Source organism: Rhinolophus hipposideros, assembly GCF_964194185.1.
Source record: "Rhinolophus hipposideros genome assembly, chromosome: 6".
Classification (NCBI taxonomy): Eukaryota; Metazoa; Chordata; class Mammalia; order Chiroptera; family Rhinolophidae; genus Rhinolophus; species Rhinolophus hipposideros.
In genome coordinates this window covers 54,812,330-54,839,312 of record NC_138052.1, presented here as the reverse complement: position 1 = coordinate 54,839,312, position 26,983 = coordinate 54,812,330, and the positions used below count along the sequence as shown (strand labels likewise).

General features: G+C 38.4%; 2 protein-coding genes across 5 annotated transcripts in view; both read left to right on the top strand.

Annotated features, from left to right (window-relative positions):
- Positions 1-536: 536 nt before the first annotated feature.
- Positions 537-26,983, top strand: part of CWC22 (CWC22 spliceosome associated protein homolog) — a 55,623-nt gene continuing 29,176 nt past the window's right edge. For 2 of the 4 annotated variants that reach the window (XR_013993484.1, XM_081050731.1), the window contains exons 1-5: positions 553-741; positions 15,276-15,411; positions 20,039-20,106; positions 21,473-21,583; positions 24,334-24,573. Coding sequence is in view for 3 of the 4 variants with exons in the window: in XM_081050731.1 (XP_080906857.1) it covers positions 15,385-15,411; positions 20,039-20,106; positions 21,473-21,583; positions 24,334-24,573 (446 nt within the window). In the remaining variant the exon portion in view is untranslated. Of the gene's footprint in view, positions 742-9,600; positions 9,669-15,275; positions 15,412-20,038; positions 20,107-21,472; positions 21,584-24,333; positions 24,574-26,983 lie in introns of all 4 variants that reach the window. The other 2 variants (XM_081050732.1, XM_081050733.1) reach the window with 2 other exon arrangements.
- On the top strand, positions 10,762-13,526 carry LOC308498509 (nucleophosmin-like). The gene has a single exon (XM_081050734.1). The coding sequence runs from the start codon at positions 12,334-12,336 to the stop codon at positions 13,276-13,278; it is 945 nt and encodes a 314-aa protein (XP_080906860.1). The 5' UTR covers positions 10,762-12,333; the 3' UTR covers positions 13,279-13,526.

Below are 26,983 nucleotides of genomic sequence, written 5' to 3'. Positions count from 1 at the left end.
ACAGATAGCTATTTCCAAGTCCGCCAAAAAATGTCCTTATCATGATGTCTGGCCAGCTGGTACCTTACCCTAAAATAGAAGCATCATCTTCAACAGAATTAGTTTCTCCTCATTACTTCACACTATTTATGATCCAATATTCTCCCATTTACTTGGGCTTGACAACTTGGAATTTAGTAGGCACTTAACACTTGGAAATATTTTTGTTTATAATGGGTTCTTGATCTAATTACTGTAAAAAGTCTGAAAAGGGTGTCTGCTGTTCCTAAGATTTTCACGGAAAATTACTACTACGGTCTACTTTTTACAACTGCAAAGAAATAGTTTAAAATTATATTTTGCTTCTTCCTAATCACCATCAGGTTCTCGACTAGCCGCCTGAAAGCACTTCCTGTCGCTTATGTAAAGAACTACAATTCCCTGCGTACATTGCGGCCTTCTCAACACTAAGACAGTAATTGTTATACGTCATTTCCTCCCTCTCAGGCGGTGGATGCTGGACTTTGTAGTTTGTATCAACTTCTCTTTTTGTCGCCGTCTTGGGAAGGGGAAAGGGTGGCCGGATACACTGCTCTGAATCTGGTATTATGATGTGTTTTTTACCAATAAGTAGGATAACGTATCAAAGCCAACGTAGCATCAGGTTTGTATGCATTTCACGTCCCGCCGTCTCCCTACTGCCGGGGCCGGGAAGGGGAAGTGACGTGTTTCCGGTGTAATGGCGGCGCGGTGGAGCTCCAGGTAATTATCGAACTCCGTAGACTCGCTGCAGCCAGCGAACCGAAGTGTGGGTGGTGGGTTGCCGGACAGGGTGGGTAGTGAAAGGTGCCCCGGAGTGGGTGCGCGATTGCCGGTACGGCCGTCGGGGCCGCCGGGGTGCGCGTGGCTCTCTTCCGGCCGCGCGCCGGCGGGCGAGGCCGGGGTGTCAGAGCTGGTCGGGCCGAGGCGTCTGAACCGGTGGGGAAACCCCCTGTCCGCCTGCGCGGGTGGACGTCGCTTCCTGAGGGCCCCGGGCCGGCCTCCCCACACTGCGTTCGCTCCTGAACTCCTGCTGTGTGCCGTGTGTGTCGGCCCGGGTCCCTGAGAGCCTCGCTGGCCGCTTCGGCTTCCACGAGGCCCCTCTCAGTGCCCGGCCCCCGACTTTGGGAGCAGGATTCATGAACTGTGTAGTTCATTGAAAAACAGCGTGAATTTCACTGTGCCTCTTTCCGGCGTCATTTCCCCGTGACTGCCCCTGCAGAGTTCATTAGTCGTGTCTTTTTCATGCATTTGCCCCGTAAATAGTGATTCTTCCTAGTGTTCAGTCCTGCGGACTCCGTTCCTCGGTGTGCGGGGCTCCTCCTCTGTCATACCTGACCACCTCCTAAGTTGATCCACCTCCAAAAAGGTGACAGTTCCCAAACGAGGGTGTCCAGCCCCCGCCCTTGGCGAGCCCAGAACCCTCCAGCCCACTTGCGTGTATAAAGGTAATCGGACGGTCGGTCTCACCGAGTCTGGGCTGCAATGGCGCTTTACCTATTTTCACTTATGCTCACAGGTCTTTGAGCTAGCTGGAGAAGGAAAAAAACTAGGGAAAGGCTATTGCAGATGCAAGAACTAGGTGATTGAAAGTGCGGTGAGAGTGCCCTTGGCATTTTCAGGCGTCCACAGACTAAAAATAGGTAAACCAGCACACGTAGGCTTCAGCAGACCGGGTAACCTGCCTTAACTGTCTGTAGACTGGTCTTGTTTTAGGATGGCCTGTGCACTGAGGAGTCAGCCTCAATTACCACCCTACTTTGGAGACACAGATTTAGAAGTGGCGTTAACTGTGATTTTGATCAAAAGAGGAGTTGTTAACAGGCAGCATCTGTAGGAGGAGGAGACCTACTCGTGTTGGTGCTGGGTGATGGACTGGTAAGGGACGATTTCAGTCTTGCTTCAGCACGTGTTAGGCCTGTCGCTTGGGGCAGGTTACCTAACATCTTTAGTCTGAAAAATGTGTATAACAGTAATACCTTGTTTTGAGGATGAAGAAAAATAATGTGTATAAGGCACTATGCACAGTGCCTGGCATATAGTTTTAGCTCTTATATTACAGTTACTACTATGAGTGAGTTGATGAAGTCACCCTGTGCCTCGGGTCTTGTCCTTTGGTTATGAATGTTGCCCTTCCACTTTTAAGTGTCCATGCCACGTTCACGGAGCCTTACCAGGCTGAGGCTCTGAGACTTCAGAAGCCTAGAATCTTGATCTAATACCCTGGCCCAGTGATTCTGAATCGCTCCTGAATCAGCAGCATCGGTAGCTCCCTGGAACTTGTTAGCAACATAAATTATTGGGTTTCATCCTAGTCCAGTTGAATCAAACTGGGGAGTGGGGAGCCCATCAGTCTCTTTTTTATCAAACCATGCATGTGATTCTCACGCCTGTTTGAAAGCCACTGTTCCAGCCCATCTCCTAGGGATCTGTTATGGTCCAGCCCCCGCCGCACCCCCAGAATGCTGCCTTCCTTGCTTCAAAGTATTTGAGCTACAACCCTATTACTGTGCCCCCACGTCCTTCCCTACTTTGGATAGTTTAGCTCCAATCACTTCTGGAATTCTGACACGTCCTAGACTACATAACCGTCTTTCCTAAACCACCCTTCTTAGCTTTGTCAGTTTTCGCAGCTGCTGGATTGTTAGAGGTTAACTCTCCTTCCTGACGATTGAACATTGCCATGTGGTCTACAGTGGCTGTTGTAGCTGAGACCACCTAAGATAGTACATGGGAACACATTGTTACTTAAAATGCCCATGCTTTAATTTGAACATTATTTTGTTTGTTGCCCACTTGTATTTAGACTGCATTTTGTATTCTATGGTGTATCCCTAACTTGTGATAAGTCATGGCTAGCCTAGAGTTAGTTTAGGGAAAAAGTGGTTGTTGGTAATATAGCTGATCCCACTGATGACTTTGAGGGCTTCCTTATTGCATTTCTCTCCTTTTTCTGTTCAAGTCTGAGAATCCTAGTATGGGAAGGTGATGGAACAAAAAGACCTCTGACGTATTAGTTTCAGCAAATGTCCAGACTTACTAAACCTATAACCCTAAATGTTTTGTTTTAGTATATGCATTTCCCAGGTGGACATTGAAGAGACATTTCAATGCTGACAACAAACTTTCAAAGCATTTTCTTCAAAAATAACACATCAGAAGAGGAAGCAATGGATTAAAGCAAGTCTTTGCTGTTTGTAGCCAAGCTAATAAGACTTTCCCAGCGAACAGATACCAAAAACATGGTGTGAGCTGCCTTGGCCTGGGAACATATGGGCTCCTGTCATTATAGAATGGGTTAGCTAATGGGAAGGGGAGACCTGGTGAAGATTCATGTTTAACGTGACTTTGGCCTAACTCCTAAATGAATCAGGCTAGACAGAATTCAGCACTTCCATCTGAAAAGTTACCTTGAGAGTCAGTCCTTCCCTGAATTAGTTTGTCAGGGCTGCTTTTTCTCAGGAGAGCTGGCGACAGGAGCCTCTATGGTGGAATGCAGTGCTGTGTGTCTAGGGGCTACTCGATAAATCTCGGTGGAGGCCAGCACCTCTAAGTTTTCCTTAAAACTTAGAACGTGGTTCACTAAATGGCTCTTTAAATAAGAATTAGAAAGCCCACTTTCAGAGCTGTTCTATGTGAGTTGGCAGAACAGATCTAGCCCATATGCTTAATTGGGCAAACTGAAGAACACATTTTGGGAAAGGGGCAACCAAGTGAATGAAGGCATACAGCAGATTCAATAATTAGACTTGTTTTGTAAGTTAAAGTAACTGCACCTTACGGGTCCAATTTCCTCTTGCTATGCCATCAAAAGAACTGGTATGTTTTTCATCTCAATAGGAAGGTCTCTTTAAGCTGATCAGGTTCACATGGGGTGAAGACTGGCCGGCACCTGAGCGTGCTATCTTTATGCCATTGATGACAGGCAACTTGAGGATTTCTAGAAGTAGGGGTTGATAGGTGGGACAAGGCTGCTGTGGTGTCCCTTGGTAAAGAAGTCATCAGAATATCGTTATGGTGGGTTCTGGGTAGGCAAAAATAGGAATCATCATCAAAAGTCCACACACCCTGTTTTATATTTCATTCTAGAATTGGAATGGAATAAGTGGCAGGCACTGTCCTAGGTTCTAGTAGGTTATGGCGTGACCAAGAACTTCAAGTATCCAGTGTTGTCATACAAGGGCTTTCACACTTTAGCTTCATGAATCTCGTGTTGCGTCTTATATCTGCTTAATCTTTATATGTACTCTGTACTTAAACAATTTGGAGTCCCCTAAATTCTTTTATGTCTGAGTCTTTACACGTGCTGATCCTCTTGCCTTATAATGACCTTCCCGTCTTTCCCTATGGGGAACGACCTTCCCTACTTGTCCTTCAAGATTCAGCTTCAAGACCCACTTCTTTCTGTTTGCCCCAGACCCACTTAGTTGTACTTCTTCTTTCCCAGTAGTGGTGTGTTTGTGTTGTGCAGGGAGTCAACACGGGGTCTCTGCTCCCGCTCCCCACACAAGAACGCAGGATATGGTGAGGCCAAAAAGGAACACCCACGGAGCCATAGGTAGGAAGTCATACCACTATATTCTTGCTGGCGGCTGGGTTGGAGACACAGGAAGCAGGAGCCACACTATCTGCAACCTGCCGTCCACTTCTCTGCAATCTGCAACCCACACTCCGCCGTGTTAACTGCAATCCGCGCTTGCTAGCTCAGCCACCATCTTGCTAGCCCCCATTTGCTGCTAGCGTAGCCACGGCAGTTATATTAGTGGCCAGTGGCTCACTGGTTACAGCTGACGGCCAACTAGCCACAGCCGATGGCCATCCAATCACAGCTGATGGCCATTTACTAGCTGAGCCAGCACCTTTCTATGTGAGGCCGAGAACCTGGAAACTGCTGTCTGGGGCTCTGTCCCCACAGTTTGTAACACTGTTGTCACACTTAGACTTCTCTTCTCTGCCTGAGGATCGGAATATTGATCTCGCAGACTTGTGCAGTGTGTGCAGCTTACTTATTTAGGTATACATCACCTCGCCGTACACACACACTGCCTTCAGCCCTTTTTCCTTAATTTGTTTCCAAAGAATAGGGGGTAAAGTGACAAAGCAGAAAAAGACCGTGACCATACTGTTCTTCCAATTAAGCTTAGACTTTCTCAATGTCTCTATGAGTACTTTTCTGAAGCACTTCTTATTATAAGTATCAGTGATGGCTCCAGCCTCATCATTTTTTTCAGTTGTTTTCCTACTTGTCCTGTACAAAGTCTTTCAATTTTTATAACCTCACCAAGGAGCTTCTTCTGCACGAATACAGACTTGAACACAAAATGAATAAGGACACATCCAGTGGGTGATGAGAAGCAATAGAGCTATTTCATTACTACAAGACATATATTAAGTTAAAGTGGTGAGAGTTATGGTATAGGTTTGAAATTTACGTTTTTGCCTCTCTTTGTTATAAAAATGGGTGTAAATTTGGCTTAGTCACTAGACAAGAAAACCCATAATAATAATATTTGTTCAATGAATAAGATGCTGGGGTTAATGAGGAAAGTTAAATCCTGTTGATGAGCTGTGAACCAAGGGATGTATGGGGAAACTAAGGCAAGACGAGGTGGGCTTAGCAGGATGTAAATACAAGTGATTGAGGGTTTAGTACCACTAGAGATGCCCCTGAGGATTTGTTTTTATTCTGTAAGTAGAGGGACTGCTACTGTAGAACTCTTGTATGAAAGGATAACGTGTGGAGACAGGCTGCTGATGCAGTAGACACCAAGACAAAATTTCTACTTTAAAAACTTAGAAGGTAATTTGGAAAGTATGGACTAATATTGCATATATCGTATGGAATGTGCTTTTAAGGCCTGTATTTCCCTGTGGGCAGCTATTTAAAGGATGCGTTTGCCCCATAGGGGTGAAATACAGTGGAGCCCTACCAGTTCATAGTATACATACGTATATAATTTATATTTTTAGAGGCAAGTTGGAAAAGTTTTTACAGCCTAGAGATAAAGAAGACCTTGTGAAAAATCTTATTAGAGAGGTCAGAAACAATTTGCCTTCTTCTAAAATGAAGGTTGTCTTATTATGGGATCTTTCCTAAATGGAGCCGTACCCCTACCTTCTGTATACAGTATCAGAAAAGGGGGTGTGGGATGACAGGCAGATTTGAGTCTATCTCCTATCAACTGAGAAGGTGAAATCAATAGAATTTGAAGACTGACTGGGAGTGAGGAAAAGGAAATGTCACTTGGCTGGCTTGGTACGTAACATCCTAGGGGAGGACTTTGTTTGAGGAGAGGGGGAAATGATGAGTTCCAATGTGGACTTCCCTTGTTCAGAGGGTCGTTGGAACATCCACACGGAGGTTTCCGATAGGCATTTGCACGTAGGGTTTGGAACTCTGTAGAGTAGGTTGGGCTGGAGTAAAAGTCATTCTTGTAAATGCTACTGGAAGGTGTGGGCATAGAGATGGTCTTCCAGAGGGGTTATGGAGAAAAGAAAAGGGCTGTTCATTTGTTCATTGGACAAATATGTATTGAGAGCTTTCTACGTTGGGAATATGGCAATGAACAAAACAGAAATTCATGAGCAAAGACTAAACTCTACGGGCTAGTAAATATTAGAGAGGTGGACAGAGAGGAACAGAGACTGGAGGCAGACCTGATGAACGGGGTGTACCTGGAAGTTGAGGAGCAATGACAGATACAACAAAGAAACGGCCCATGTAAGAGTGGAAAACCAAATGGTGGTGGGTAAGAGGAGTTAACGAGAGGTTAAGAATTGGAAGTATCAAATGTAGACTCATTTATCAAAACACACGCACACAACTTGGCTGTCTCAGGAAAGAGTAGAGCTAGAGGGGGGCAAGAAAAAGAGCAATTTGCCACGTAAATATAATTTATATTTAAATGAATGATTAAAGGAGTTCAACATGTAGAATTTTTCATTAAAACTAACTCAATTGGACACCAATACTATAAATCACAAAATAGATGATAGAAATTTTGAAACAAACAAAAATTGACAAATCCCTGCTCTCAACACTATTCTGGTGAAAAGGAACACAGGAGATTTTACTATGTACCAACGAAAGTTTTTTTTTTTTTTAATTTAAGTCGTGTATCCAAATGATTATATCACTAATTTGATTTCTTTGATTACTTAAGTACAGACCAATATGGACTGGCTTCATGATGTAGGAAATGAATGGGGGATAATACTAGCTCCTCCCGGTTTATAATGAGTTCTTTTTAGTATGAGTTCATTAAAAAGATAAGAACTTTTAGATTTTGTCATTTTTTTAAAACTCATCTAAGTATATCTTAAGATGTCCCCAAATTGGTGCTGTGTCCCCCTACACAGAGTCAGAGACCAGTCAAACGCTTCTGTGTTGTGTTTATTCCTCATCACTTAATGCAACCCAAACGGTATTCAGATACTACTGTCTGCACAGCTTCCCGCCCTGTACTTGAACGGAGAGAGCTTCAGTCATTCGAATGGTAATGAGTCACACCGCACTCCTAGCCTACAAAGACTAGAAAGCAAACAGTGGAGTACAGGTCTGCAATTCTTTATTTGTTATTTTTGGAGTTAAAACTGTTTTGACATTCAGAATTTTTCAGATTTTGGAGAAGAAATACAGTGCAAACATTTATTCAGTAACCTCCCTTTCAGTGGAAGTGCTCTATTGAAATAATTGAGAAAACGGTGCACTTGGGGCATTAGTTGAATATTTTCCCCCTGTGGGGGTCCTGGCAACCTCTAATTAAGCATATTCGTATTTCTGCAGTGCATCAAATGAAGAGTCACATGAAGTCTCAAGTTGGTGCATGTCAGGTTTTGCTGCCAAGTTAGTTTATCACAAGCTTAAAAAAAAGTTTGTGTTTTCAGAGCTTTTCAAAATTCAGAGTTGCAGCTAAGGGTTGTCACCCTGTATCTATCTGGTGACTTCCTGAAAAGGATAGGACTGTGTCGGCCTTTTTATTTCCTTGAAATTATGAACTATGCTAAAATCAAATTACATCATTTTTCCTTGTGTGACATATCATGGGGCAAATTTCTTACTAATACGTACATATATATATATATATATATATATATATATATATAAAACCTAGCAAGAATAAAGTTAAAGTGGTTTTCTTAAACAAAGGGCTTTCCTTCAGTACAGGGAGGGAAAGGCCTTAGCAATCTTGTCATTAATGCTTAAGGACTGTGGCCAGTAGGCTGTTCCTCTGTTTCCCTAGAAGGAAAATCACTATGTGGAAGGGGCAGGGGCTTGGGTCCTGTTTCCCCACTCCCATTACATTTTTTGCCTTTAGAACAGACTTAAACTAATTTTTATTTTCAATACTGTTTAATATTTAATATTAAATATTAATATTTTCAATACTAAATTTAATATTTTCAATACTGTTTAATACCTTTTTTCCAATTCGACACTAAGGTTTTTTTTTAAACTGTCATAATGTTTGAAGTTTGCCAGTCCTGCTGTGACTAGAAAAGCAGAATGTAGAACACAGAAAGCAAACTACAGGGAATCCACTTTGTTGATTCCCTATAACAATTCTATGATATGTTTTGGTGAGTTTCTCTGACCTGGGTTGAGGACACCTAAGGGACAATGGTAGAAGTGTTCTACTGAAATATTCGAGAAAACAGTACATTTCACGCATTAGTTGAATATTTTCTCATTTTCTGAATTTTTGAGATAATTGCAGAATTTACAGTTTCATAACTTCCAGTTAACAGTTAAAAGTTACAAATGTTATTAAATATTCTGCTTTCTGATACTTGCTAAAACTAATAGAAACATCTTCAGTATTTTTAAACTGCATCTCCTTATTGTAAAATCTCCTTGCTCAGGAAAGCAGGTGTGGTTTTGCTGAGTTGCTTACTTGTGACAGGGAGAGAGAAATTTAATAATTCATCATAAAATCCTCCTAACGTGTTTCCCCGAAAATAAGAGCTAGCTGGACCATCGACTCTAATACATCTTTTGGAGCAAAAATTAATATAAGAGCTGATCTTATAGTAAAATAAGACTTGTTTTACTTATTTGGACCTGGTCTTATATTAATTTTTGCTCCAAAAGATGCATTAGATCCGATCGTCCGGCTAGGTCTTATTTTCGGGGAAACACGGTAGTGATGCTAAGATGCTAGGAAGAGCAGTGAGAGCTATAAACTCTAGATAAATTGCTCTCATTGCAGGAATTTCCAGTTAGTCTAAGTATCAAGAATACACATGTTGAACTTTCAGAATTTCCCTATAGGCATATTCTGTATAAATCTGGACGATGATAGTACTTTATGCATTTTTTTGTTAGAACTGCAATAGTAGTCTACTTTATAGTATTGTCAATTTCACTCTTAAACATTTTGGAACATGGAAACGTAACAGATTGTACTTGATGGCCAGAAATTGTTTGGTGATGATGGTTGAAGGGAAGAAAGGGGAAAGATGACACTGATCAGAAAGGAAACTCATTCAATTTAAATAAGGTAATTTGAAATAAAATTAAACATATAGAAAATAGCCTGTTTTCTTTTTCTTTTCTTTTTTTTTTTATTGTGTTGTTGGTAGGTTGAGAAGAGAAACCAGAAGATCCAAGAGGGATAGCAAAGGAAAATGCTAAATCTTGCCCAACAGAGGCAAGTAATTTGCTCATATTGTACCTGGTCACACTGAATTCTACATATGCTGACTAAATAAAGGAATAAGGAATCCTTAATATTTTTATTATGCGTGTTTAAAAAGAAGTAATGCCTCATTATGTTAACATCATACCCTTTGCTATCTGGAACTTTGGAAGAATGGATCAGTTTAAGATAGGAACATTTTCTCGATAGTAGAGACTATTTACATTTTATAACTTACCAGTTTGGCATCAGTTTATTAATGTTGACATTTTCATTGCAGTACAATATCAGATGGTGTTGGCATCAGGTAAACCTTTTTGAAATTTAGCTGTGCTGTTTTCTAGCTGTAATTTACTCGGACACATTGCTACAAATCTCTGTACCTCAATTCTCCCATTAGAAAATAAGGCCAAAAAAATCACCAAAGCAGGATAAGTATGAGGATTGAAAAGATTATACAAGCGATGTGCCTAGTATGTCTCTGGCTGCAGTAATTTGTCATTCTTCATTATTGTTGCTATTGTTACCTCACTCTAAATTATACATTTCTGACTTCTAAAACCGGAAATGTAATTAATTAGCTAATCTCTGGATAGCTCAAGAACATCATCGGAATGTGCTGTAGAATCGACTTGTGCAGATGGTATATTTGTTGCAAAGCCACTGTTTATACTGACAGTCCTCCCATTGGCTGGTTTTGTGTTCACTATTGCACATCAGTACCTTTTGGGAAATTTGTCGCTATGTTATTTTAAAATGACTTTTGTCTCAATGGAATAGGAAAATGCTTTTTAAAAGTTTGTAAATTATTGGCATGAGAGCTTAGAATATCTCCATTATCAACTTGAGCACAGCATTTAGGTAACAGGTGATTTTGAAATGAGTCTTATTTTAAATACATACTAAGATAAGTTCTCTTGGATAGAAAATATGTATCTGTAAGATTAATATAAGTAATTCTAAGAGTCCAAATCTCCCCCTATTCTCATTGTTCTACACAGAAAATCATGATGTGAATATAGTAAGTCAGCAAGTTTACTGAATTAGAAAGTGTTCTCTTCCACTATTTTGTCCCCTCTGCCCAAAATAGGGACTTTTAGAAGGAAAACTGGGTAGAGGATATTAGTCAATTAAGTTAGTGCTGAATTCAAGTTAACATGGATGGGTTCTTACTATATAAAAACATCCCGTTTTAGAATAGGGCAAATTGTTCAATTCAGGATCCACACATTTTATTTGTTATGTCTATTAAGTCACTTATTCTATATCAACTGTCCAGCTCCTTTTTTTTTTGTCCCCCATGTTATTGAATTGTTGGAGACACTGATTCATTTGTCTTGTATGTTAAAGCCCACCAATGAAAGCTCACCAGTAACAGACCTAATTAGTACTCAAAGTTTATTAATTTACTGCAGCAAGGGAGAAAGCATATTGTAGGGAGACGTGATGTGCCTCAGAAAGGGGGGGTTCAGGAAGGGTACTTGAAGAGTTTGTGAGACTAGAGGTCGTCATCAGGTAGTCGTCATGGTCTTGTTATGGATTGGGCAGAATTTGTAAACTAGTGAGTTGCTGGAACAGTCAATGGTTTTCTCGTCTTTAGAACACATATCCTATAACCCCTCAAGATGTTATAATTTTTGCTTCAAACAGACCTATATATTTTAGATAAAAGAAAAAGTGGTCTTTCATGTTTCCCATGTTCTTCATTTCTTTCTTAAAATCTGAATATCCATCTGGTATCATTTTTCTTCAGCCTGAGGAACTTCTTTAGCATTTCTTGTAGTGATGCAATCTCTTGATTTCTCTTAGTTGTGTTTGTTTAATCAGCAAATGTCATTATTTCATCTTCATTTTAAGATCATTTTTGCTGGAATTCTAGGTTAACTGTTGTTTTTGTGTTTGTTTTTCCCCCCAATATTTTCAATATCGTTCCACTGTCTTCTGGTCTCTTTAGTTTCTGATGAGAAGTCAGTAGTAATTCTAATAGTTATTTCCCTGTATGTAACAATGTTATTTTCCTCTTTCAGCTCTCAGGATTTTCTCTTTATTTTCAGTTTTCAGCAATTTTATTATTGACTACTATATATGACTATGTGTGTTAGTGTGGTTTTCTTTGTCCTGCCTGGGATTCTCTGAGCTTTATGAATCTGCTAATTTATACCTTTTACCAAACTGGGGAAACTTTATTTCTTGAAATACTTTTCCATCCCATTTTTTCTCTTTTTCCTTGTTGGACTTTAATTACACATATATTGGCCTTTTGATATTGTTACACATGTCCCTGGTAGTGTTCATTACAATGTTTTTGTTTCTCTGTTCTTTAAATTGGGTAATTTTTATTGATCTTACTTCAAGCTCACTGACTTCCTTTATCTCCATTTTTCTATTAATTCTAGCCAGTGGATTTTTCACTTCATGTATTTTTCAGTTCTAGAATTTTGGTTTGGTTCTCTTGTATCATTTTTTTTGTTGTTGTTGCTGTTTGGATTTTTTTTTGCTGAAATTTCCTATATTTTTGTTTTTTGCAAGCATGTTATCCTTTGCACTTTTGAATATGCCTTAAAAGTCTTGTACGGCTTTTCCCTGGTGCGATTCCGTCTTGCGCGTCTGTGCTGCCGAGCAGTAGTCGTTTATCTCCGTCCATCTTCTCTCCTACCTAAGTGCGTGCCACCACCCCATGGAAGATTCGATGGACATGGACATGAGCTCCCTGAGGCCCCAGAACTATCTTTTCAGTTGTGAACTAAAGGCCGACAAAGATTATCACTTTAAAGTGGATAATGATGAAAATGAGCACCAATTATCTTTAAGAACGGTCAGTTTAGGGGCTGGTGCAAAAGATGAATTGTACATTGTTGAAGCAGAGGCAATGAATTATGAAGGCACTCCAATTAAAGTAACACTGGCAACTTTGAAAATGTCTGTACAGCCAACGGTTTCCCTTGGGGGCTTTGAAATAACACCACCTGTGGTCTTACGGTTGAAGTGTGGTTTAGGGCCTGTGCATATTAGTGGACAGCACTTAGTAGCTGTAGAGGAAGATGCAGAGTCAGAAGATGACAAGGAGGAGGATGTGAAACTCCTAAGTATATCTGGAAAGCGTTCTGCCCCTGGAAGTGGTAGCAAGGTTCCACAGAAAAAAGTAAAACTTTCTGCTGATGAAGATGATGAGGACGACGATGATGATGATGACGACGAAGATGATGATGATGATGAGTTTGATGATGAGGAAGCTGAAGAAAAAGCTCCTATAAAGAAATCTGTTCGAGATACTCCAGCCAAAAATGCACAAAAATCAAACCAGAATGGAAAAGACTCAAAACCATCAACACCAAGATCAAAAGGTCAAGAATCCTTCAAAAAACAGGAAAAAACTCCTAAAACACCGAAAGGGCCTAGTTCTGTAGAAGACATTAAAGCAAAAATGCAAGCAAGTATAGAAAAAGGTGGTTCTCTTCCCAAAGTGGAAGCCAAGTTCATCAATTATGTGAAGAATTGCTTCCGGATGACTGACCAGGAGGCTATTCAAGATCTCTGGCAGTGGAGGAAATCTCTTAAAGAAAATAGTTTAAACAGTTTGTTAAAATTTTCCGTCTTATTTCATTTCTGTAACAGTTGCTAGCTGGCTGTCCTTTTTATAATGCAGAGTGAGAACTTGCCCTACCGTGTCTGATAAATGTTGTCCAGGTTCCATTGCCAAGAATGTGTTGTCCAAAATGCCTGTTTAGTTTTTAAAGATGGGACTCCACCCTTTGCTTGGTTTTAAGTATGTATGGAATGTTATGATAGGACATAGTAGTAGTGGTGGTCAGACAAATGGAAATGGTGGGGAGACAAAAATATACATGTGAAATAAACTCAGTATTTTAATAAAGTAAAAAAAAAAAAAAAAAAAAAAGGTCTTGTACGTTAATTCCAGCATCTGGGTCACCTCAGCGTTGGTGTCCTTTGATTATTTTTTCCCCCCTAAGATTGGGCCACAGTTTTCTGATGAGTTTTGCTTTGTTTTGTTTTGTTTTTATTGTATCCTGGACATTGTTACTATTATGTGAAGACTTTGGATTCTCTTATATTCCACTGAAGAGTGGTGAATTTTTAGACAATTAGCTTGATTAGACTTACATTGCAAATTCTCTCTCGGACAGTTGTTCATATTTCAATTCTGTTCTTTGACCCTTAGCAGGATTCTGTTTTATACAGGTGTTGGTACAGGGGTGGTCAGAAATGTGGGACAGTTTATACACAGCGAGTTGGGCTCCTCTTCCCTAGCTTTACCTGCTTTGAGAGTCCCCTAGAGGGATATTAGCCTAATTTCAGCTGCAAATACATGAGATAGTGTGCTTTAGATTGAAATTACATTTTATACATTGATAAGTCTGTAAAGACTTGTGTATATAGCATTTACTAACCATGCCAACCATTGTAATAGAAACTTTCCTTGACTTAGGATCTGTGTACCTCCCCATCTGTATTAAATGATAGCAGCTCTATGTTACTTTAGCGTCAAGATTATTTGTGTACATGGCCTAGTGAAAAGAATACTTAATTGGGTGTCCTCAGACTAGGTTTCTAGTTATGGTCTGACACTTACTGGTATTATAGCTGAGGGCATTGAAATGACTTATCTCACCTTCAGTATACTTATCTTTAAAAAGAAGAACTTGTATACCAGATAATCTGTAAAATACTTTTTGGCATTCAAATTAATTTTATTTTTTTATTTTTTTTTTTTTTAGTTACATTCAATCATTTTGGTACTGAGCACAGTTTTCTTTATATTTTCTACCTCTTTTAATTCAATTTTCTCCTATTTCATTTTGTTTTTGTAATTTTGTTACTGTACAAACTATTTAGATATGCAATTCTCATAAACCATAAACCACTTAGATAATATAATTCTAATAAAATACTTGAACAGCAGTTCTATGCAAACATAACTATCAATTCAGCATTTTTCATAAATTCCTAAGATTTATTTAACAGATGGATATTGAAAGACATTTTATTTTGGCATTTAATGTTGATGATTAGGTTTATTCTGAGCCAAATGCTTAGTTCTCACATATGCATATATCTGAAACTGTTTGCCTTTGATAGATCCCATTAAGAATTGATGATTTGAGTTTAGCATCTTATATTTCTGTGCAGAGTACTTTTATTTCTGAGTGGTCATTATTACAAGAATGTTGGATATTTCATTTATAGTTTATATAGAAACATTGAATCTTTTATACTCAGCTTATACAAAGTTCCTCTTATAATTGTTTCCTCTGGTCACTTGTTTTTTAATAATGTCGCCATACTCTTTTGTGATGTAGGTATAGGTGTCCCTCACTGAGAACAAGTTGAATAAGGTTATCTGGCATCAGTTATTAAATTAACTTTTGTTCCTCTCAGTCATTAGAATAAAATACTTTATTGTGTTTAATATGCCGCTTTTTATTATTTGCTCTTTTGTTCAGAGTATTTTCTACTAATATGTGTTATTTATACATTGTTATATGGAACTATTTAAGGATTTTTAGAATTGTTTTAAGTTATTGATTATATCTGTGCCTACTGGCTTAAGAAAAATAAGGTGGTCAAAGTTAACAAAGCGTTCTTTGGTATATGTTATAGGTGACTTTTGCAGACAGAAAAAGTTAACTCAAAGAACTCATTCCATTTGATACCTGTTATTTGGACCAGCTTAAGGAGTCTGATTTATAGGATCAACTGGCGACAGAAAATGAAAAGTAGTGTGGCACATGTAAAAGTAAGTTTTTAAAACTTGTAATACAGAACATAAACTTGTAGTCTATTACGTACCCTTGAAACAAAAATGCATTTAAGTAATTTGGACATTGGAACCAATTATCACATACACATCTAACTTACACAATTTCAGATGTAGATACTTGGTCATATGGGAGAAATAGTGTGAAAAGGGGCAGTTGGAAGAACATACAGAGTATGTGTGTGTGTGTGTACGTGTACGTACATACGTGTGTTCATGTACGCATACACATGCATCTGTGCCTGCATGAATCAAAAGTGTGTGTGAATGAGCACATGCAAAAGAAAAATAAATAACAGGACAGGAAATTTCACCCTTTTCTTAAAGGGCATACTTTCCTGAATGAGTATGGAATGAAAGACAGGAATCTCCTTCCTCAACAGGTCTCAGTTCCTGTATGTCTATCTACAAGTGAGCCTTTTGTTATATGTATAAATGAGCTCTTTATTCCGTGCTGTCCTTTACACATTATACATTCATTTATTCAACAAATATTCACTGAATTCTACTGTGTCTCAATGACTGTTCTAAGTACTTTGGGTGAAACGAACAAAACAAATCCTTGCTCTCCTGGAGTTTACATTCTAGTGGAAGGAGACACAATAAATCATAAACTAAATACATAAGTAAATTACATAGTAGTATGTTAGTGCTAGACTTGTGCTATGGAAAAAAGAAATAGGGTAAGATTGATCAGTAGCGTTTTAACAGCGAGGGCCCATTGGAAAGGTGGCCACGTGAGCAGAGACTTGAAGGACATGAGGAGGTTAGCCATGCAGGTGTCTGGGGGAAGCATGTGCCAGGCAGAGGGAACAGCAAGTGCAGAGGCAGAGTCTAGTGTGGCTGGAGCAGGTTATGAGAAAGGGAAAAGAGTGAGAAATGAGGTCAGATCAGCAGTGGGGACCAGGAATTCCATCTGTTTTCAGGACTGTCCCTCCGCTGTGAGTGAACTTAGTGGGAGAGCAAACCATTCCACTTCCTTTTCTTTGCAACTGTACGGATCTACAAGCAGGCACGTAATCACTTTCTGGGCCTGAGTCGTTAAAGGGGAAGGTGTATTTTTATGTAATTAAATGTGGGCACTGCTCCCTTCCTTTACTCTACCAGCGCTGTCCCCCTAAGCCTCCTTCTTTAAAGAACCAGTGGACTGTGAGCTCCATAAGAGCAGGCGCCAGGTAGAAGGCCTGGTTCATGGGACGTACTTAAACGGAATTGATGGACTTACAGACTGAGGCAGGCTCTGCTGCCATCATTTCTAAATTCTGTCCATTGTGAGGAAGACACATATGTCAGCCTCCCTTCTAGTTAGACAGCCTGGGCTTGCATATCTCCTTTGGCAGGGCCTCACTGTCTCCGAAGCTAGCCCCATCTGTCAGTAAGTACCTTCATGTATTGATCTGAAATCTGCCTTTTTGGGACTTGTGCTCATGGGTCCGGTGGCACTTAAACAGTTAATGAGTTGCAGTCTGTGTTAGGAGTGGGCCTGGTAGGTGCAGACTGCAGACCATTAGGAGCTGGTGACGTAAGAAAATAAGGACGTAAGAAAATTGTGTGGAATTGGCTCTTGACTGAGCCTGTTAGAGCGCTCCGATTTCCACTGATAACTTTCACACGGGGGAGAAGTGTTCAGTCTTTCTCAGATCCTCTCCCTGCATGTCTTAGGCCAGGCTTTTCCACCTGTCCCTCTTGTGGTCCCGATGGGTCCTCTGTGATATCCCCCCAGCCTAGGAGTGGGTGTCTTCACACTTCGGCTTGGCCCTCCCAGCCAGTTCTCAGCTTGGTCTCCGTCACGTTAGCCACAAGCAGGTTCACTAGCGGCGTGGGATCCAGTCTTACCCGAGGTGAAGCTCCGATCGTCCCTTGATGTAAGGGCTCATCTGTTAGGTTCAGGAAGCTTCAGCTGAGGATCCTTGTTTTTCTGTTGAGCCTTCCTGTAGCTTCCTTACTACCGTGCTTCCCCGAAAATAAGACCGGGTCTTATATTAATTTTTGTTCCAAAAAATGCATTAAGGCTTATGTTCAGGGGATGTCCTCCTGAAAAATCATGCTAGGGCTTATTTTCCGGTTAGGTCTTATTTTGGGGGAAACGCGGTAGCTAAAAGCAAGCTCCCTACCTCCGTCAGCCCCTCGGTCCCCTTGCTCTTGTAGGCTTACTCTCTGAGCCCAGTGGATGCTCAGAGCCTCTGGAATCAGGCTCCCTGCTCCACTCGCCTCCGAGTACAGCTCTCTCTACATTGTTAGAGACTGCAGGTGGCTGCATGGTGTACCACATTTGTTTTGCTTAATGAACAATTTAGAGAATTTTTAAAGATAATTTTGATAATATGTTTTTTTTAACCACTGCCCTGACTTGTAATCTAAATTCTATGATAAAGGAAATAGGGAAATTCTGGGTATTATTTGGATCACACCTCGCGAGGATTCTTCACTTATGTCAGCTGAATCCTGTTCAGCTACTAAAGCCTGGTCAGGTGCCCTAACCCATCGTCATCCCCCAGTACCCTGTACCACAGTCATGGTGCCGACTCGCTCTGCTCGTAGCTCTTAGTGCACGTGCCAGTCACTTGGTAAGTCGATCACATTTATGACATCCTGATTCACAACTTCAATATTTTTGGTTTCTTCCTCTTGCTCACAGCAGATGTTGCGGAGATGTGTTAAAAATCATTTAGCACAGAATTGAGGCCATCTCCCTAAAGTAATCAAAATAATTGCACTGCCCTGTAAAAGAAAAAGTAGTGCAGTTTTATTGTCTCTTTTTCCCTGTCTCTCTCCTCCTTCTCCTTTTCCTCCTTTTCTTTCTTTGTTTCCCCAGGAACATATAATCTGACATGTTTAATGGTGGAAATCTTTATAACCACTCTCTCCTATAAGATGATAAATTCCTTGAGGGTTTTCCTATCTTTTGTATCCTCCAAAGTGTCTACACAGGAAGGGCTGTGTCTTACAATAAATGATCAGTAAATGCTATATTTGATGTTACCATGAATTGAATGAATCTTATGCTCCATATTTGGTGTAGGATCTTGATGTCAGGTTTTATGGAAACTTAGGTCATACATATTGAACAAATCTGCTTCATTGTGTTGCTAAGTGAAATAATTTTTAAAACTTTCCTGTATACATTAGAAACAGAATCTTAAGGTGGTAGCGTTGAGTGTAAAACAATAGCCAAACTATGGCTACTGTAAATTATTGATTTGATCACATGGCTTATTCTCCTACATGCATTAGTCTTGCTTGTGTATATAATCGAAAAAATTCAGTAGTTAATTAGACTTTTTGGCAATTGTGATAATATAGACTCAAACTTTGTTAATTAGGTAGTTATGAAATAAGACGAAGTTGGAGCTTGTTTACATTTCTATGTGATAATATAATTTTCTATTTTTAAATATATCTTTTTCCCATTAAGGAGGCAAGCATGTAAGTATGTAGAACAAGTCACTCATAATTTGACTTATTTTTTTCTTAGATTTGAAGATCTAGGTACTTTGACAAACTATTTTTCTTTTCTTATAGATGGTTAGGTTAATTAAAATTAGTTTAATTCTTTAAAGCTTATCAATATGAATGGTGACCAGTAGTATAAAAAATTTAACTATAAAAATAAATATTTTGGCTTCTTAAATATATTGGGACTTTTAAATTATGATAATGTTCTCAAACTGGGTGGTTCATTTCTCATCTCATGTGACAACGTCTCTTCAATCTCATTATATTGAAGTTATTATTTGTATGTCTGTTATTTTTCAAATTGGCATAGGAGCCTGTATCTTACGAGTCATGTTTTTCAAATCCCTAGAGCCTAGCATAGTGCCGTACATCTTATTAATAGATACTTCAGCTGTGTTTCCCCAAAAATAAGACCTAGCTGGACCATCAGCTCCATATGCGTCTTCTGGAGTGAAAATTAATAAGACCCAGTTTTATATTATAATATTATATTATGTTATGTTATATAATATTATGTTAGACCCGGTCTTATAGTAAAATAAGACCGGGTCTTACATTAATTTTTGCTCCAAAAGACTAATTAGAGCTGATGTGTCCAACTAGGTCTTACTTTCAGGAAAACATGGTATTGCTAAAAACAAAAATGACTTTTTATAAATATATTAAAGTCGGTTTCTTCTAGCAATTTATTTTATCCAGATTTAGTAATCTGGATTAGAATTAAGGTTGTTACCAGCCAGAGGAGATAAGTACAGTATTAAGACTTGGGTATAAACACAAAAGTGACCTCTAGGAAACCTCTGATCTTCAGTCATGTTTTTCACTACGAGAAAAGGCTTTGGTCTCATGTTTCACCAGGAGACGGCCTTTATAAAAAATGGTATTCTGTAAATTTATAACTTACTACATAGGAATAAGGAATCAACTAAGTGGCATCGAAAATTTGACAATTATTTTCTTCTACCTGAATTTTTTTGGTTAACAAAATGGACTTGGTCCATGGTGAAAGCAGATTTTTAAAAAATGTTTTGAAGTCATTTCTAAAGCACTTCCAATTTTCTGAAATATATATTTTATTGTCTGTGTGTGTTGTTTTTTTTAACATAAATTTTTAAGTGCCTTTTTCCCTGCCTCTTTTTCCCTTTGAAAGCATTCTTCTGGTCATGACAGAAGGGAAAACTATAATTCGCATCAGAGGGCCTCCTCTCCAGAAGACCGGTAAATGGTTTTATGTGTTCTGAATGCAGTTTAAATATTTTATATAAGTTTAATAAATTATTTAGTTTTTAGGTTCCTAATTTTAGGATGAACAACTTCTTTTTGATGATTTTATAAACAGTATTATTTATGTAGGCTGAGGACAACTCATCCTTGAATGACTGTTCTAGGAATTTCTAGTAAATCTAAAGTTTAAATAATTTTTTAGGTAAGAGGAAAGAATTTTAATATCTCTATACTAAATAAAATGAAAGTTTATAAAATGGAAAACTGAGTTGGAATCATGTTATTTGGAAGTGCTGCCTTTACTATTACTACTGTCCTACATTTACATAACTCTTTATAGTTTTCAAAATATTTTTATATATATAGTAATTGTCTTAAGGTCAAAGATCCAGAAATAAGACCATTAATATTCATTTTGCATTCATAGTAGGACTTCAGTTATTTCACTTAGTAAACTGTGACCATAAAAAATAATTCATGAAGGGAAAAGCATCCTCTAACTTCCATTTGTCTGATCTGTTCCTTACTCCTTATGTACTTTCTTCACTTTCTTCTCTTTCTGCTCTTCTATCTCTAAAAACCTTTGCTTTATGGACATCAAGTTAATTGCCATGGTTTGCAATCACTTACTACCTTTCATCAGTTACCTACTCTCTATATTAAAAAAAAAAAAAAATTCTCCACACAGACACATGCACACATCTGTATGCATCTGTATGTATAAGTTAATTGTAGATCTGTATATAAAATACAGATTATGTTGCTATGTGTATTATGTGAGTATGGATTTAATTTCTCTTAAGCTTTTCTGATTTTACTGACTTTTAAAATTCAAATAGCAGCTCTCATACTGCCTGCCCTGGTTTGCTAATTTCAGTCCGTCCTCACTGCTATCCAAAAATGCAGTTTCAAGAATAATAGCTGATGGATACAGTCTTGGAGCGGAGTTAAACTGGTCTTTATGGGGGCCAACCGATGACGTTGGTCTCATTTGTTCTGTGCTTTGATAAAATGGATATGTACAGACAAAGCAAAAGGAATCATTTACAGAATAGTCTTTTCCGTGCTAACTATGTATGACATCCAGGTATACATATATGATATATATCTTTTACTAAGGACAGTATGAATCAGGATGACAAGCTTGGTTAAGTGAATTTTAGGAGTTGTTTTGTTGTACACAGACTGAAAGCTTTTATAATCACGAATGAATGGGTAGCAACAAAATCAGGTGTTTGCTGAAACAGTTTGATAAGACATTGTTCAGTCATAGAGCTGCTTTACTTTATCAATATATGACTTTGTAAGTATAACACAGTCGATTTCAACTTACAGCTTTGGTTTTCTTATTTTATGTTAGATACACTGAACAAGAAAGGTCTCCTCGGGATAGAGATTACTTTGATTACAGCAGGTCAGATTATGAACGGTCAAGAAGAGGACGTTCTTATGATGGTAGCATGGAGCTACGGTTAGTATTGGAAGTTTCAACTATAGAAAAATCATGTTTGTTTAAATTTTCTTTATGCTTTGTAATAAAAACAACAATAATAGCAGCTAGCATTAAATGAAGTCTGGGTCTGAGGTCCCAGGCTTTCTAATAATGGACTTTATGTGAATTAACTCTTTATTGCAGTAAGTATATGAAGTAGATATCATTATGTCTGTTTTATAGCTAAAGAAACTGACGCTCAGATAAGTTAAGCCATTTGTTTGTGTTGTAGAAGCATGTCAGTCTCAAGTCCAGGTCTTTCTGACTCAAGAGCTCAGGTTCTTACTCATTATACTGTACTGCATAAGGTGTTGACTTTTGTGTGTTTTTGAGATTCTTTACTGAATGAAAGAAAGTCATTTATGTTATATGACTTAGAGTGATCTAAATTTTTAACTTTCCTGAATAATGGCAGAGAGACATTGAGAATGAAGTTTCCAACCTGTAGTTTTAATCTAAATTATTTTTATGTGTGTCTTGGAGAACTTGATTCCCCACCTTATGAGTCATTTAGTTTCAAAAACTTGTCTACTATGTTTTATTATTCACTAAGTTCTATATATTTTTCGATGTCTTTCTCATATTATCTACTCCATGACTACCAAGACTGTACCCCCCCCTAGAATTTTGATTAAATCCCTCTGCAGTTTGTCAAATACTGTCAAAACTCTTAAAAACTAGATACTATTTTTAACAATTTACAATAGAGAAAATGGGTTTAAAGTGATTAAGTAACTTACCTGAGGTTCAGTTACCTCTCTGGTAGCTAATGAAACGGGTTTGAACTCAATTCTGACTCCAAAACCCATGTTCTTTTCTGTTACCTCTGACTACTATTTCACTGTAAGTCTGTGTCTGGTGCAGTGTATGTGCATAAAGTCTCATTTGATCCACACATTCACACTGTGAAGTAAGCAGGCTGTGTGTTAATGTAGAATATAAAGACTAATAGTCCAAAAGCATTTGAAGAGAAATATTCTGTTTAGACTCAGACGACCCTATTATTTCTGCACTCTAAAGGAACAAATACTGTAATAATAAGGACACAATTTTATTAGCCACCTATCAGTCTTCCTTGGTATTTCTCAGAATCATAACCAATGGCAGTGAATGGCTGCTGAAGCTACCATGTTTCCCCGAAAATAAGACCTAACCGGAAAATAAGCCCTAGCATGATTTTTCAGGAGGACATCCCCTGAACGTAAACCCTAATGTGTCTTTTGGAGCAAAAATTAATATAAGACCTGGTCTTATTTTGGGGGAAACATGGTACTCTCTTGGAACATGTTATACTCACAAGAAAAAAATCAGGCTAGAGTTCAGAGCACCCGCCTTTGTTACTAATTGGGGCTTCTATTCAAAACCACTTTTTGCCCCTCTGTTTACTCTTAGTAAGTTTAGTCTCCCCTCATGGGCAGTCACTCAGATCTCTTTATACTTCGTTTTCAAAACTAACTACTTCTCTGTCTGTGTACAGACTGTCTCAAATGTACCCTCGAGGTTTAGCTAAAATCTTTCTAGTGGTTCCCTGGTAGTGTACCATTAGCATTAATATAATGATAATAGGAAATTTTATTTACTGTGTTCACATAGCTCATGGTTGCACAAGAACGAGCAGAATGATCAGAGTTTGCAAGGCAGTATGTGTAAAAAAAAATAGTTCAGTAGATAAACTCTTCTCTGGAAAAGGATAGCAAAAAGCAAGGATTCACCCTTTCCTGTTAGTTCTTGATAGTTTCAGAGAACAATATCCTGATTACTGTAAAAGTGTTAGATTAGAGGCAGGCGGTTAGTTCAGTTGGTTAGGCTGCAGTGCTCTTAATAAGGTTGCTGGTTCGATCCCCACGTGGGCCACTGTGAGCTGTGCCCTCCACAACTGGATGGAAACAACTACTTGGCTTGGAGCTGATGGGTCCTGGGAAAACACACTTAAAATAAATAAAAGTTTAAAAACCAACAAACCAAACAAAGAAAAAACTTTAAAAAAAAAGTGTTACCTTAAGAAAGGATACCTGCATTAGTAGTGAAAAGTAATTGTGGCTCGAAGATTGTGGATTTTAAAAAAATTGTCTCAAACAGAAGCTTGTGATAGTCTGAAATTTCTAATAAAAATACCAGTTGTATCAAGACATGATTTCAAATACATAAATATTTATTTATTTATTTATTTTTTAAATAGTTTTACTCCTAAATTGTCATTATTGGAGATAAACTCTCATTTCTCCTTTATACAATTTATCATGTATATCACAGGCCTCTCTTTTTAACACTTGTCATGTCACTATCCCACGCAGAAACTATTAGTGATTTCTCATCACCTCCAGTATGAAAAACTTAAAGGCTGTTGCTTGTATTTTGAGATTTTACTCTGACTTGAACTCGTCCTTTCAACTACATGATTCTTTGTTTGCTGACTGTTCTATTCATTCTGGTCTGAACACCCTTGCTCAGTTTTTCAGCAGTTGTTCTCTCTTCTACTAGTTGTAGAATGCCATTCTCCTTCCCCTCTCCATTTTCCCCTTCTTGCCACCAATATAAATTCTGTCAAGCCTTGAAGACCCCAGTTTAAGTTACATTTTTCTCTGTGAAGCACTTTCTCACCATTCCAAACCACTTTTTCTTTTTTCTGGATTTATGGAGCCCACTTACAGTCTCACTCATTTGGTATGCAAAAATACATTTAAAAATGTATTTTGTCTTTTCTCCATTTAAAAAACTTAATATTACAGGAGTAGAGACCGAGAAAAACGCAGAGAAAGAGATGTGGATCGGAAAAGGTCCCGGAAATCCCCATCTCCTGGGAGAAGAAGCCCAGAACCATCGGTAACGCAGAGTTCCTCTGCTCAGGATGAACCTACTGCAAAGAAGAAGAAAGAAGAACTGGATCCTCTCCTTACTCGCACTGGTGGAGCATATATTCCTCCTGCAAAGCTCAGGATGATGCAAGAACAGATTACAGATAAAAACAGGCATGTTGATATTACTAAGTATATAAGGCAATGATATCCTCATTGAAAAAAAAAATCAACTATGGTCACATTACCTTGTCTGTTAAGAATCTACATTAGTTCACAATGATAGAGACCTCAAGTTAGACTTCTTTCCTTCTTTACTCAATAAGCTCCACTGGAGCTCTGTATACTATTTGCCCTGACATTAGCTCATAGCTTCTTTATTTGTTTGCATGTATGAATTTAAAAGTTTGAGTAAAGAGACACTATTCCTTTCATAGTTGCATGCATGCCTGTTAGTAGTGTTAGTAGTGTCTATTTTTCATAAATAATCAAGAATACTGTTGATATTTTAGCCCTAAAATGAATCTTTCTAGTTGTACCAAACCAGGAATCTGCATACTTTTTCTGTAAAAGGCCAGATAGTAAGCATTTTAGTCTGTGCGTTATTCTGGCTGTATAGCAGCTACTCGACTTCGATAATATGTAAACAAATGAGTAGCTGTGTTCCAGTAAAGCTTTATTTACCAAAAAAAGCTTGGGGCTGCATTTGGCTCATGGGTGTAGTTTGCAAACCCCTATGCTAATCCATGAAACTCACTTGACAATTTTCTCTATTCCCTCCTTTTCTTAGATCATAACATCTTAGACTGTAATTTTTGCTGCACTAAGGCAAACGATCAAAATTCATATATGAATATTCATACTCAAAATACTTTTCCTTTTCAAAATAGTTGAGCTATAGAGGAGCTGTGTAGGAAAGTGCAGCTAAGTTTTCAAGACCTCTTTCTCTAGTGGAATGAGGTAATAACTAGGAAGATATGGTGCAAGAATGAAATGGTCACTCAATTCCAGGTGGTTCGTAAAAAGGATTGGGATAGAAGGTAGCTATCCTTAAAGAAAAACAGATTCTAGGTGAGCCAAGAAGGAGTGTTTCTACGTCTTTTATGGGTATTTTAATGGCAACTTGAACTTGCTAAAGAACCTTATATAAATGAAATCTAAATGTGTTTTAAAAGTGAGACTGAAGCAGAAATGTCATTTATATAAAATGAGTAAAGATTTGAAATAAATGTAAATTTTAAAAATTTGTGAGCCAGAAAGGGACATTAGCTGACATTAAGTTGAAAACTAATAATTAAGTTTCTCTTTACGTGTCACATTCCAGCACTTGGTTTCTGTGGTGAGTGGGAGCTTCCTACTCATGGAGGCACCCAGCTCGTGCAGAAGGCAGTAGTGGCAGTGTTAGTGAGAAGCACTGACTTGTCTCCAGTCTAGTCCAGGTCAAACTCCCAACTGTAAAAGATCAGCACCAAACCATCATTCATTCAAGTCTTACTTCTTTATAAAGTAGGCAGACACAGCAGCATATGAAATTGTAAGCATATTCCTGGAAGGTAATTTTATATCCAGTTGAAGTGTGCTGCAGGCTGTAAAGGGGACAGAGAAATAGAAGTCTCTAACAGAAGTCCATAGTCTGCTTTCAGCAGATACTTCATCAGGTGAATTGTAGGCTTCCTAATAAGGAAGTACAGTTGTACTTCCTTACAAAGTTTGATCAAAGTTTAATAGAAGTTGTGATTATTTAATCAGTAATATCTTATCGATCAGGCTAGTTATTAAGCCACAGATCTTATTTCTCCACAGATAGTAGCACACCAAAGGGTCAGGGTTGGGGGGGCACTGGGAGTGTGCCACCTCGGTGGCAGGCAGTAAGGGCATATGTGATCTATAGCAAATGTAGGAGCAGTAATTAAATAACGGCAATTCAGTCTGCTTTTCATCCTCAGTGTTTGCTGGGGACAATGTCAGTGATAAAATACTCTTGCCCACCAGGGCAAATGGCTCTCACCTCCCCTTCTTAGTGTACTACCCCAGAGGTCCATGGGTAGAATTCAGGCAATCCATGAACATGAACGGGGGAAAAATAATTGCATCTTTATTCTTACTAATCTGTAACTAAAATTTAGCATTTCTTTCTATTGGGAATATAGTCAACAGACCGTAGAATTAACAGACTACTAATTGTAAATATCTCATAATCTTTGTGGTCATGATACTTAGAAAGTAAAGAAGTTACTAGGCCTACTATCACTTCTTCTTACTTAATGTGTTAGGAATCACAGAGAATACGGTATCAAACTTTTGTTCTTTTCATGATTTAAAAACTATATTTCAGCATGATAGCTAGCCTTTGTAATTCTATGTATTTGTACGTATTATTCCAAGAGAGGTATAAATAAGAAAACAAAATTAAGACTTACTGCAGCTAAAATTATGTTCTTCAGAGAATTAGGAAAACTAAAGAATTTTAGACCTTTAAAAGGTCTTAGACATTACCACGTTTTACCTAAAGAAACCCAATTAAGCTAAAGAATTTACCCGAGATCTAAGTTAAAAAACAGTATAGCCACCTAGCATTCAGCTG